The 14,033-nt window shown below is 46.4% G+C and overlaps 1 protein-coding gene across 8 annotated transcripts in view; it reads right to left on the bottom strand.

Moving 5' to 3' along the window:
* Positions 1–2,917: 2,917 nt before the first annotated feature.
* The window catches only part of MEIS1 (Meis homeobox 1), a 110,396-nt gene continuing 99,280 nt past the window's right edge, over positions 2,918–14,033 (bottom strand). For 6 of the 8 annotated variants that reach the window (XM_030022312.2, XM_030022317.2, XM_030022314.2 and 3 more), the window contains 3 exons: positions 8,693–8,751; positions 7,364–7,453; positions 2,918–4,491 (listed from right to left, as the gene is read on the bottom strand). In XM_030022312.2, coding sequence (XP_029878172.1) covers positions 4,208–4,491; positions 7,364–7,453; positions 8,693–8,751 — 433 coding nt within the window. In that variant the 3' untranslated portion in view covers positions 2,918–4,207. Of the gene's footprint in view, positions 4,492–6,995; positions 7,092–7,363; positions 7,454–8,692; positions 8,752–14,033 lie in introns of all 8 variants that reach the window. The other 2 variants (XM_030022318.2, XM_030022319.2) reach the window with 1 other exon arrangement.

Genomic DNA, 14,033 nt, shown 5'->3' with positions numbered 1-14,033 from the left:
CTGAGCAGCCACCTCCAGGCGGCATCTCGGCGGCGGAGGCAGCGCTCCGCCCCACGCGTGACCGCCTCCGCGCCGTGCCGCGCACCGCCCGCCCGCGGCCGGGGGCAGCCGCCTCCTCCCGGCGCTCGGGAAACGTTGCTTTGCTTTTATACGTATATATATATAATTTTAGCATCCCGGGCGGCATAGCAAGGTCGGGGAAGGGGTAAATACTCTGCAGTTTTCCACGCAGGTTCAAGACGCGCGGAGTGAGGCTCTGGTAGCGGGGACTTTCTGCGCAACAGCGCCGAGGGTGGAAATATTCAGCGCGTGTCCAAAAAGTGCCGCTTCTGAGTCCAAAAGTACCTGTGGCTGCGGGAGGCACGGCCGGGCCGGCGGGACAGGCTTCCCCACGCGAGCCCCTCTGCCCGCTGGGGGGGGGGGGGGGGGGGGGGGGGGGGTGGTCCGCCCCGCTCAGCTTGGCCGGGGTTTGCTGCTCCCCCCCAAAAAAAAACCCTTTGTGGGGTGCGGGTGCCCACTGCAGGCGCAGGGCAGGCCCCGCGCAGCGATGCGCGCAAATACCGCGCTGATGGGCCTGTCCCCCCCTCCGCCTCTCGGGGGGGGGGAGTAAAGCGTTGCGCCCGCCTTGAGCGGCTCTGCGCGCACCCGGTCCCGCGGGACGCTGCGCCCGGGGAGGGCGGGGGCGGCACAAAAAGCAAAGGGGGAAGCGGAAAATTGGGGCTGCCAAAAAAAGAGGGTGAGGGCGGGGAGAATAAAGCCTCGCCGGCGGTTGCACAAACTTTGGGCCGGCGGCGCGCGATGCCCGCGGCGCTGCGCGGACAGCCGCGGAGCTCCCCCCCCCCCGCGGCACTCTCCCGAGCCCCCAAGAGATGGCAGTCGAAGCCGGCTTTCCTCCTCCTCCTCCTCCTGCTCCTCCTGCTCCTCCGCGGCGGGCAGCGGCAGGACAGCGGGGCGGCCAGCCGCCCCCCCCGCCCCGCCCCCGCCCGCACGCCAAGTCGGCCGCCCGCCCCCCGCGCAGAGCCGCGCAGCGCAGCGCGCATCTGCGGCGGGGCGCACAGCCCCCGGGGCTGGGGCGAGGCGGTGAGGCGCAGCCGGGCGCCCCCCCCCCCCCCCGGTCCCCCCCTGGCGGCCTCCCCCGGTGCGGTGAAAGGAGGGTAGCTAGGAAACAGCGAGCGGCCCGAGAAGGCGGAATTTCCAACGTGTAAAATGTTCTTAACGGAGCCATTGAGAGAGTGCAATAAGGCGTGAGGGGGAACTAATCTCCCCATTTAAATGTTTGTGGCAATTTTATCTAAATGAATTTTAATGCTAAACGAGGGATAATTCCCTATTTGTAACCCGTTTACTTCTCTTTCCTGTGCCTCTGAAGCTGTCTAACATCATGCGATGAACAATAACAATAAAAATACTGTCAAGGCATATTCTTCATTTTGAATGTGTTATAATTACAGCTGATTAAATGTCTTGGGACATAATAGTGGGTTTAATTTGAAATCTGCCCCCCCAAAAAAAAACCAACCAAAAAAGACCCGATGGAGGAACGTCGGTGCCCCACTTCTCTGAGGCTGCGAGGAGGAAGGGACGCGTGTGCCCTCGCATGCAAGAGGGCGGTTTGTTTTGTCTTTCAAGAAACATTAAAAAAACCCCAAACAACACAACAAAACAAAACACCACCACGACCACCACCCCCCAAAAAAAAGGCAAAAAGCGAGCCCCGTTCATTCACGTTTTGGCAGAAAAGTGTCGTTATTCCGGGCTCACAAAGCGGGAGCCGGGATGTGCAGCCTCCTCGGCGGACAGCGGCCCTTTAAAAAACAAGGAGGGGAAAGGAAAAGAAAAAAGAAAACTCGGAGTTACAAAAAAAAAGAAAAAAAGGAAGGGGAAGCGATCCCAGCTGCGGGGGGAGAGGACCCCACTTTGGTGGCTTGCTTAATTCAGCAAGGTCTGCGCTGCCTGCCCCCAGCCCTGCCCAGCCCGCATCCTGCCCAGCCCTGCCTGCACCCCTGCCTGCATCCTGCCCGCACCCTGTCTTAGCCCTGCCCGCACTCCTGCCCAGCCCTGCCCAGCCCCGGCCGCGGGGGACACCGGGGGGGACCCCCGGGGGGGCGGCGGAGCCCGGGCCGGGGGTGGGGGGGGCGGCTGCCCCCACAGCACCGCCGGGACACGGGCCCGCCGCGGGGTGCCGGCTGGCGCGGGAGGGCGGGGGGTGGGGGGCTGTTGCGTGATTTTACCTTAATTAAGATATTTATGTAATTTTCCTACCCCCGGGAAACTTTTTTTTTTTTAATATACATAGCTGCTATTTTATTTAAAGAAAATGAGAAGGTATCGCAGCCTACCCAAGCTGCTTGGTGCTATTTAACTCGCTGGCTGCGGTGCAGAAAGTACAGCTGTGCGAGGAAATTGGTTAATGAGGAGAGGACGGCCTGCACCAGCCTCCGCTTGCAGAGGTCCAGCAGCCCCTCGCACCAGCACGTCATTTACTTACAAATATGCATTGCCCAGGCAATGTTTTCCAAGTTTTATTTTCCTCCTTCCTTAGTATGTTCAGTTCCAGAAGAAATGTAATATGTCAGCAGCTCAGATAATTTAAACTGCGTATCAGAACTGTAATTTGGGGCGGGGGTAATACTATTTACAAGTTTCTTTCCGATAATGCCCTACGATATCACATGTATTAACAGGCAACAGTTCCCATCCTGACAATTTACAGTGCAAGTTCCGAGAAAGTTTCTTTACGCAGCGTAGCATTACTTTTACATTCTTTAAATACGAAGCCGGTATTTAAATAGCAAATGGTAGGTACATCTCCAGAGCTAGCTGAATTTCGTAGCTGCTCGGCTCCAAATTTGGGATAGAATGGCTACAAATACTGAAGGGGGGCAGGAAAAAAATTTTGCAAGCAGTGGAGTCACCATGACAAAAAATAATTTGTTTTTATTTTTAGATTCAGATTTCATTACTGCACTCAAACTACTACAACTGGGCTTTGAGTTATTATACAATCCAAACTGTTTCAATCAGAAACTCTAAGACTCAGTGTGCAATGATTATTATTAATAATAATTAGCTCCTTGGTTTCTTGATAGAAAAAGGCTATCAACAAGCATTTGTTTAACCACAACAAAAGTATAATTAGCTTATCCCACTTAGTAAATCTGTATGCATGCCAACTCATACCAAACTGCTACTTTTACAAAAAATTGCAATAATACAGATCATTTTTCCAGTCCTTTTTGCACAAAATTTATTTACAATGTATACATAAATGCTCCATGATGGGACTATGGAAAAAAAAAATGCACACATGACCGATGTCTTGCCCAGAAAGAAAGTCAACATATTAAAAATAAATCTTCAGTCCATGTTTCGAGCTGCATAAAACAGGAAGTGATGTACAAGGTGGTGGTTGCTGCATGGGGACAAGGATGCTCTGATGTGACAATTAGGCTTCAAATACACTGCCTTTCCGTTTCCATGCTTCCTCCTACCAGTCTCCTTAAGACACTGCCTGCAACAGCTGATTAATCATTGTTGATGACTGCAGTTTTTCCCATCCTTCCCGATTTACATCTGTTCAGGCCAATTCAAATATGGTGAGTAAATGAATTAGACATGCAAATTCACGCCCCAGGCTAGAAAGAGAGAGAGGGAGAGAGACAGGGAGAAAGGGAGAGAAAGGGAAGAAAGACACAGAGAGAGAGAGGAGGACGGGGGGGGGGAGGGGGGAGAGAGAGTGTGCATGGCTGAAATCCTAGGATAGAAGAAAGATTCTTCTGCCTGACATAGTTATTTTAATGCTCTAAAAATCCTGCAAATAAGCCCTTTCTGTCATTTGCAGGATAAGTGTAAGGCTTCTTTTTTAATGTAAGGAGGCTTCTGGAGGAAGTGAAGAGCTATGGAAACAACACACATAGTGTGGAAAAATTTCACTTTTTTTTAAAAAATCTATAAGAAACAACGTAATATGGATAACAGTATAATAGCATTTTACAATATTTCACTCTTTGTTCTCTTAATGTCTTATATAGGTATTTAGCATGTCCCCAGAAGTTGACTTCGGTTGGTGTTTTCCTGCTTTTCAGGGTCCCTGTGAAGAATCGGAACGTCCCTTGGTCCAGAGTTGACGCCAAGAACTCCATAGTCATTGCAGAAAGACAATGTTTGAAATCTACCGTCGCTGCAGACAACGCTTATTTCCCTTAAGCTACTGAGCATGAATGTCCATCACTTGTCCGCTCACTGCCGGCTCGCCGGTATGAAGCATTGTGGGGCTTGATGCTGACATGGGCATTCCAGGGTGGGGTGGTCCTCCATGCATCATCATCGCTGGGTGGTGAGGGTGTCCAGGAATGTAGGTATGCATGGGGGGGCCATGACGCAGCTGAGCGGGATGGGGGGGCATCTGGGGTGGGGTGTAGCTTGGCTGTCCCATATTCATACCCATTGGACTACCCCGAGACACATAATCCCCTGGCATACTTTGCAGCCCTGCGGAGAGAAAGAGGCGGCGGTGAGTGGTGGGGACCGGCTACTGACATCGGGCTGTGAAGCTCCTCCGCTCGGGCACGGGAAGGCCGGCATTGAGCCAAAGCTGGGACGTGGAGTCATGGCCACGTAAGTGCAGTTGCCTTTGTGGGATCCAAGCCTATGTATGGCCTCACAATGATGGCAAAGGGAATGATTCCCAGGTCACCCCCCCACCCCGAGAACACCCTCCTCCCTCCAAATACAGAGTTTTAGGAGATAAAACCGCTTTCTGCTTTTATGGTTAGGAACGTATGCGATGGAGATGCTTCCGATCTGGAAGCACGCCGGAGGCAGAGCCAGCCTGATGATGACTAACGTCACGCGGGGTGGTGGCACCAAGCTGGGGAAGCCCTGCGAGGGCTTTCAGGTGGGCTCCAGCCCCCATGGCCTTGCTCCAGCTACCCGCCTTCATCTCCCCACTTATAAAAGTGTGCTGGGAATACAAGGTGGGGAATCCGTAATAGCTAATGAGGGGCTTGGGAGGAGAGATGGGTTAAATTGGTGTCGAGGTTTACCAACAGTCATTTATTTAGGTCTCGAGCCCGATCACTTGGAATCTGTCCCAAGTATTCGTGCCATTCAAACAGACGCTATACAGCAAGCACATACGTCGCTGAACAAAGGCCTCATATGAAGCTGAAATTGATAGGATTACTAAGGACGATTGTTAAATCAAACCTGTATTTTTAAACACATTAAAAATATATATATAATCAATAACAGTTATCAATTAATTCTTTCCCCCTGCTCACTTTTGTCTGAAAAAATCAGACGTGCAACTCAGTCAACCTTTCAGTGGGTTTGGGAGAACAATAAGAAAAAAATTGGACCTAAAACAATAAAACCTCCTGCTTTCTGTGGGCCTCTGCCTTCTGCTTGGATTGCTGTAGCTGATGGGAACTGACAGGTGTATTGTTTCGGAGAGCTATAAGCTCCATAATCATCAAGGGTGAAAGGCATACGCTATTGCTAAGTAGGTTCAATTGGCTTTAGTTCTAAGTAAGAGCGCGCTGTGAATGCGCCGAACACCTTGGAATCAGGTCTCAAGGCTCTAGCAATGAATAGCTGCTTAATCTAGCCTAAAGGAACAGTTTTGAACTAATGAAAATTGCTTATAAAATATACTGTACTCACAGCTCTTTAATCAAAAAAGATGATAATATTTTTTGTAATAACCTATTAATTTAATTGGTCACGAAGCATAAAATACATCATTTAAATTTAATTGACCCAGAAACTAAGAAACAATATTTAAATTAACTAAGCTAGAAATTTCCATGATGAGGTAATAAGGCTGTTGCATTCCCAAGCTCAGAGGAATGTTTTCACAGCTAATTGTTAAAACTTAGTTTTGACTCGCGCCCAGAGAAGACGACTACGAAATACACTTGGCCTGGGTAACTTCAAACCCTACGTTAATATAGGCTGGGGGCAGATCAAAGATGCCAAAATAACTGCTCTTAACTCCAGAAAGAGAGCGGGAGGAACAGAATTGGGCACCATTTAAACATGGTACCAGTGCCTTGGTGCTTCAAACAGCTTTACTCTTTTTTTAAAAAAAACAAAACCACCAAAATTTGTATAATGTATTTTCCCCTACAAAAAGACAAGAGGGGGAAAAAAAAAACTGGGACAGTTTTTCTAGGCTTTCTTCGCGAGGCCTGCCACTGAAGATTGCATTAATGATCTCTATTTTTGTATACTGAATAAGTCAAATCCATTTGTCACACTGCAAGTGATGGCATACTTAATTTGGATATAGTCAATTAGCCTGGGCTAAGCTCCATAGCCTGCTGCGCACACCTCTATTTTGTATTCTCTCTTTTTCCTTTGCCACACGTAATCCCATTATGACGGACAGACAAAGAGAAATAAACTTGAAAAAAAATTAAAAAAAAAAAAATCAAAGTTTCGTCCATCGCCTTCCAAAATGCAACTAAGTGAAGCCGCCATTTTTTTTTTTTTTTTTTTTTTTTACCTACGAGAAGTCTCTGTTTGGCTTTTTTGGTGTCTTGCAGGTTAGCGGGAGAAATGTAACTCATGCATCAACTGCGGTTAGACAGATTTATGACACTTTGGGGACATGCTCTTTCCTCTCCCTGCGCTGCTGCAGACCGCTTACATTTTGCAAATCAGTCTGTTGCCAAGACGACGGGCTCCCCCACCTCCCCGGCTGCTTCTTGTTTTGTCATGTGCTCGGGGATGGATAATAGCATCAATGTATGGCGGCGTCGATGTACGGCGGCGTCGATGTACGGCGCGCGCACGCACGGGGGGTTTGGGAGCTTGGAAAGCTTGAGCTGAACCGGAGGGAGAGAAACCCGAAGGAGCCCAGGCAACAGGATGGATGGATGGATGGAAAGGAAGGAACAAGCATGAGGCTATGGGCAGGGAGAACATAGGGAAATGCAAGGAGACAAATATCCCTCGGACAAAGTGAGAACAAAGACCCCGTTTGTACTTACTTCCCCCTGGCTTTGCCATTGGTTACCTAGGTGAAGGTTACATGTAGTGCCACTGCCCCTCCATGCCCATATTCATGCCCATTCCACTCATAGGTCCTAGAGGGAGATAAAAATCCAAGAAGATGCCAGAGAATGAGCAAAGTCAACAGATAGTGCCAAAAGCCCCTTTCCAAAACACAGCACGGCAGAGGGTCCAGGACCGCTTGAGCGAGAAGGCGCCTGGTTTCCCTCGGCGGTGTTGAAGGCAGGCAGAAGACAGGCAAGGCAAGGCAGGCAGCTGAGACGACGGCAGAGGGTGGAGGTGCAGTTCCCTGCGGTGGCGCGACCGAGGTCACCCATCGGTGGGTGACGCTCCCCCAGGGGCTTACCTGGCGCTCGGATGCCCATGTGCTGCTGGCCGTCCATCACGAAACCTCCCATCGGCTGCCCGTCGGGGTTATAGGGCGTTCCTTGACTTACTGGAAAAGCGCAGAACATTGCTCTTTAGCGACGGCCAAAAGGGTCGCCTCTTCTCACAACCCCCCGCCCCCCGGACTGCGTGAGATGGCTATCGATGCCAGCTCTAAAAACAGGCAAAAACATTTGCTGTCTGAATTTAGTGCTGGGCTAACAAGCTTGCTTAGTTTTGGCTTAATTTCCTACTGCGAGTTTGGAAATGAAGTTAGCAATCCGAAATCTCGAGACACAAGGAACCCCGGCTCCAGCTGCTGCCACTGCTGACGTCAATGCAAAGACCTGTATAGGAGCTGGATTTTATGGCTGGAATAGTCACACTGAAATCGCAGTGTGTTAAATTACGCCCGTGTGCCTTTGTAAGAGCAGGACCTGAACACTTCCATGCCAGATATTTACCTCTAATGACAAAATAATCGAATGTACTCAAAGAGGAAGCGTTGCCCAAAGGCATCTTGGACAACGACAGATTTGGATAGTTTGGCAGCAAGACTCGGAAAACAAAACCAACTGGGAGTAATGGGCTATTCCTTGATGGTAAATACCCATACAGAACTGCGAGCCAAGACCCCAGACAGAACCAGCATGTGAAAACTCAAGATTTAAAAAAAAAAAATAAATAAATCCCCCCAAAGTAAACCCCAAACACTCAGTGATCCCAAAAGACAGCTACTAAAAATAAGAGACAAGGGACAAAAGGACTCTATACAAGTACCACTACCTGAACTCGAGGTTTTAACTGTACATTAAATGCCAGCTTCAGAAGTAAGCTGCCTTGGGTTATTAAAGCACATAAAGCTCTACCTCATTGAATGTCTTTGAACTTTACTGAGTCCCACAAGCGATTCTGACCCCTTTGCCCTTTTGACAGGTAATAAAGTTTACAGCAATTCCACACCAAGCCATGCACCAGGGAGTGGTCACAGGAGCAGAAAGAGCTGGGAAGGAAAACTCAAAACAACTACCAAAAAAAAAAACCCAAAACACTTCAATTCCAAAAATCTGGTCACAGAGTGGATCATTTTAGTTTCTTTTTTTGAATTTTCAATTTCTTTTCTCCCCAAATGTTTTAATCACGTTAAAATGATTAGGGTTGTAATGAAACAAAGCTGGTTGTATTTTAATTGTCAATCACTCCCAGCATTCATTTCTCATTTATTTACCAGGTAATGGACCTCCCGGTGAATGGCTTAAGGATGGTTTTCGCCTGCGTGACTTGAATACAGTTACTATTGGGGACTTGCCTGCTCGATTGGACTGGTCTATCATGGGCTGAACTATTCTTCTTCTAGCATTAATAAACCTGCAAGAAAAAAGAGGAAAGCAAACGGTTATCGAAGGGGATGACTTCCACCCATCCCCAAGCCCTCTTGCCCTGCCGTGGTGCTCTCTATCGGGCTGCGTGAGGATGCAAATACGGCAAAACCTCTAACCCCGATGACCTCTGAGAGCACAAGCTTGGGGTTTCCGAGCTGATTTATGTTTGCCTGCTTTTTACCACAGTCGGACACTTCCATTTCATCTTTTCATGGGGGAATTAGCCGAGTTTTCAGGAAACAATACCAGCAACGCTCTTCTCAATTCAGAACGGGCCACAAAAAAAACGGGTGAAGGCAGCAAGATGCTCGTGAGGGCATCTGCTACCTCCCCCTCATTAGTGCCATTTCTGCCTTATGTCCTCTGACTTCTTTTTCCAATTTTTTTTATCAAAACCTGCCCCTACCTCTTGCAAACCTAATTCCCTTTTAATGCCCACTATTAAGATAATGAACTGTGATGGCAGAACCCCATCAAATGAGGGAACGTCTGGAGTTTTATCACCACTAAGTCACACTGCTGGGGACTTCAGAGCCATGCATTCCTCCTAGCCATTTCTTGGTGGGCTCCCCCCCCCCCTCTCTCTTTATGCAAAGTCTGAGGGGTCAAGGCGAGGTCATAGCTTTACAGTAATTGAATTTATAATCCTGTTTTCTCCAGCTAGGCCTGACCATTTACAGCAAACATCTTGTTAAACTGTAATTACTGGACTACTGAAAATTCCCCCCGAACAATGAAAAGCAGATCTTTGGAAATAAAAAAAAGGTACAGTCGTTTTTAAAAATAGCCATCTGCAACCGTACTCTTTGCGTTTTTGTAGCTCTTCGCCTCAGTTAGTTTTGCAGTGCTTATTTGGCAAAGGAATATTCAAAATAATTTGCAGCAAAACAGAAGAAGGAGAAAGATCACAAGTGCCCCGGTCTCCTCTGTGGGCAGTCTTTGTGGCACTGAAATCAGGAGGCTCGAAACCATGGCTGGGGACCTGTCTGAAGAGCGTTAGAAGAACACTTGCAGTTTCGCTCATCAGAAAGCTTAGTGAAAAAACATTTGGAAAAAATCCCCATTGAGATTTAATCACGGCAAAGCCTCATAACCAGACTTTACATTCTTTATGAGAGAGAAGAAGAAGAATAAAAATGTGTATGCCACAATATTTACTAGTAAAGGAAGAAGCGTGAGCGTGGGTAAAACCAAACTACGTTTGCAAAATGCAATGGGAAAGTCCACAAAGGGCTACTTGGTGCTTGTTTTCATTGCCTTTGCTTGGGGTGGCTTAGCAGGAGCTCTCCTACCGCAGAGATAAAGCCACCAGGACCTCCCTGTGGGAATCAGCTCTGCCCACCCACTCCCCTATACCGGTAGGGAGAAGAATCGCAAACCACCACCCCGTGCTATTTGTTTTGCCCTCATCAAAGACCAGCACAGCAATTTCAGTCTCCTCCTATCTCCCATTCCCGACTGACTCCCGTTACCCAAACTCCCGCAAAAATTAATCAAGATGTTGAGCCCTAATCGAACCTGTCTCGACAAAATGGGCTCAAAGGCACCAATTCCGAGTGCCAATCTGGAAACCTTACACCTGAACTAGGTCATGTTTTGTCAGCAACAGTATTGGGTCAATTTTTCTACACATTTCCAATAAACCACACCCTCCCCCCAACTCCAGCAAAGTGTTGCAAATCAGTTTATCATTATCTTGTACAAACCATGAAAATTAGAATCATGTGAGCAGAAGGTTAGACTAATTCTCCTTTCTCATTATAAGCACAGGTGTAGCACAAACACCATGTGAAATAAGCAATTAAAAAAACCCTGCTTTTTTTCCCCATTAGCTGCCTTAGCTCCATGACCAATTAGAAAATTGTTTAATATCTGTAATCTGCATTTGCAGAAAGCAATTTTCACAGCAACTCTCCTACGTAAAACAACAACACAAAATCCCAGTGCCCCAGCCATTTCCTTCTGCAAGCCCAGCAGGCTCTTGCTGTGTTTACTCCATCCTTCTCCTGCCCAACTGCCAGGACCTGTTACTGTGGCAGGAGGGGAGGGTTTTTGGTAGCTGTGAGATTTGCTAGTCAACGAAACCTTCATTTGCCAAAAGCTTCTACCCCAAAGAAACCCCGAGCAACATGAAGCACGCACACCCCAACTTCACAACCTTCTCTTCCTTCTCCTCCAAACTACAAGGATTTTTAGTAAGAAAGGGGGCTTGATAATAAACTACATAGCTAGCATAATAAACTATATAGCTAGAATTTACCAATAATTATCCCTAAGATGTGCTTACAGTAAAACATATTCCCACCTGTTTGCCCCATGCTATCGCTCGGGATATCTGCTTTAAGAACATTTTACACACAGGTACTTAACAGTTATCTTCTTCCTACGCATTCGTGTAAGTATTTTCTATAAGTAGCAATTCTGCCAAACAGCCCAGTGTTTGGATGTCTTCGGGGGGAATTCAGACGCAAGAACATTTTCCTTCTGGGCAAAGTAATAAAATGACATTCTCGCTCCTCCCACTAGAAGTCAAACGGAGGTCAGCTCCCCATCCTTGTATCTGTTTAAATAAACTGGTCCAGCTGTTTGTTTCCAGGATGCCCTTTAACCTTCTGTCCCATCCTCCCTGCCTTTGTAACAGAACGCTTTACTTTGCATTATAGTAGACTCCAAACCACTATGCATTAAAAAAAAAGAAGAAAGTATTCACTTTCAAGTTTCTTCCTGCATCCCAAACCTGGAATTCATAAGAACCCATCAGATTAAAACTATTAATGTGGCTTGCTTTGAAAGAGCACAATGCAGCGCTGTTAGGTTTACAAATCACATTTGAGAACTCTTTGCAAGTAAAATTGCGAATTAGCTGTTGCTGCAGAAATATATGGGTGTGGGGATAATTTCTTTGTACTCTCTGGTTTTTAATTTGATAGAAGGGCCAAGATCTTTTGAACACTCTTTGAATTTCCAAAGTGCTAGGCTGACGTAACACCAGCAATAATGATGGAACAGAAAAGCTAACAGGAAAAATCTCACTGCCCCTCTTCCTGTATGTTCACATTCACCTATCTTAAGAGAAAGAAACCCTAAATCACTCTAATTTTTAAAAGTTCAGAGGAATCAGGACCTAAAAAAGACATTTGCCTATTAGGTGCTACTCAAATGGAGTATTATCAAAATACGACTCAGCATAAAACTTAAGTTAATGATTAAGACAGTGGCATAACCTTGCTCATGTGAGTAAAGACCCGCACAGGCTCAAGGACTTGCATAAAGTATTTTTCCCCATACCAGCACTCTATGCATTGGTACCTTTGCTCCAATGTGGAAGGGTTTTTTTCGTTTGGTTTTTTTCCCCCAAAGAACAGAATCAATAGCAGCACAAAAAACATGAGATCCCTCAGTGTACAAGGTGTACCCATCTCCCTGCTCAAGGAGAGAACTCTGCAAAACAATGCTTTGGGTTGCTTTTTTTTTGTTTTTTCTTTTTTTCTTTTTTTTTTTATTTTTTCCAAGGGAAGGATCTGGCATGGAGGAAACGTTTGAACAGTTGGGCAAACACAGAAGTTTAAAGTATTTATTATTTTTTTTCAAGTTAACTTTTCCTTGCCTTTTTGGATACATGAGATTGTGCTTTCCGCTGTGTCCCAAAAAGCAAGAAAAAAACAGCTATTCCACCTGTGTAACCCCAAAGAGGAGTAGGAAACCCTCTTTTCTCCAATTTGCATTTTACTAGGATGCCTTCTCTTAGGCTTCTTGCCTGGGTTCTGTCTCTAGAGGTCATTGGCAATCTCCCTGGTTGGTGCATCGCCGGTCCCACGGGTGAGATCCAGCCCCGGCCCCAGGGACGCAGCAATCCGCCTCTGCACTCTGACCTTCAGCTTGGCCGCCCTCGCTGCCACGCACAAGTTTTGTTTCTTCTCAGCAAGAGGCGGCATGGCTGGTGATGACAAAAGACTTATTTTAGTTGGAAATTGGCTACAATAATAGCAGCCAGAGAGCAAGGATTTTTCGGAGGGTCACCAAACCCTCCGAAAGGCACAGCTCGCTAAGGCTCAGGTTACAGCCCGAGTGACATTTTCCGCACAGATCTGGTCTTTCTCCCTTCCCCTTGTATTTCACTTCTGTTGAGTGAATAAAACAAGACCTTCCTCTGCTGTCACAAATTTCCAAAGTCACTTTTGCTCAAGAATTGACAGAGCAGTTGTGGGGACTTCCAATTTGCAGTCTTTGAATGAAATTTCCCAGGACCAGCTGTCTGAAAGAAGATGCTGAGACTTAGTGGTATATTGAATTTTTCTCCCCCCTCAGCCCTCCCAAATGAGAAGAGTTTCACACCATTACTAACTTTTGATACTTGGAGTTGCAGGCTGCTCCCTCTCAATGTTGTCCCAAAGCACCACATGCCAGAAGTCTGTGTATCACTAGCAGTGCCAAGAAATTCCCGAAAATCTCTCTGCCTCATTTTCTCCTTGAGCTCCTTCTAGCAAACCACTCGTAAGGACGATGAGAAAGCCCACAGTACCTACAAACCCCAGTGCTAAAATGTCTCTTGCTCTGGAAAAATAGTATCCCTCTTGACAACAAACAAATCATTTTTATAACAGATGCCAAAGGAACCGGAGCCCTTCAAACTGGCAAATAATTCACTTGTAAAATCAGCCATACTCTTTTCTGCATACTGGGATCCTTCATTTATACAGCAGCGAAAACAACCTTCTCTATTCAGCACTTAATTCCTCAACGCTTAACAGGTTTATCTCTAATAAAAACAATTTAAATGGAAAGTGTGCTATAAACCGGGATTATTACACTTCAGTAACTGCTTTATTCCTTATTTTAACATATTTTCATTTTTTCCTGTGTATTTGTTTTCCAGAGCTCTTTAAAGGAGTCAGTCAGTTAAAGAAATGAAAAAAACCCTAGAAATTTTTTCACCAAATACTTTCAAATGTTTTAGAAACAGCCTTAAAAATTGCAAGCTCCCTCTGTAATTATGAACAGAAAAAATAACCGCAGACTTCTGAATGGTAATCATATCTCCCCTTCCCTAAAATGAGAAATAAATGTTAAAAGAGTGCTTACTGCCATTATTAGAAAGTTCTGATCCTGAAGTCAGTTAGTGAGCTTAATGACCCGTAACTACCAGTCATTAGCAATCCATGCTCTCTGTACTCCCTTTATTTGTAAAGAAAAAAAAAAAAATCCAAAACACTCAAGAAACTTTGTTCAATTTAAAGTCAAACCTTATGAAGTCATGTTTGGCAACTT

This window comes from Aquila chrysaetos, chromosome 8 (genome assembly GCF_900496995.4).
Source record: "Aquila chrysaetos chrysaetos chromosome 8, bAquChr1.4, whole genome shotgun sequence".
NCBI lineage: Eukaryota > Metazoa > Chordata > Aves > Accipitriformes > Accipitridae > Aquila > Aquila chrysaetos.
This window is presented reverse-complemented; position numbering and strand designations above follow the sequence as displayed.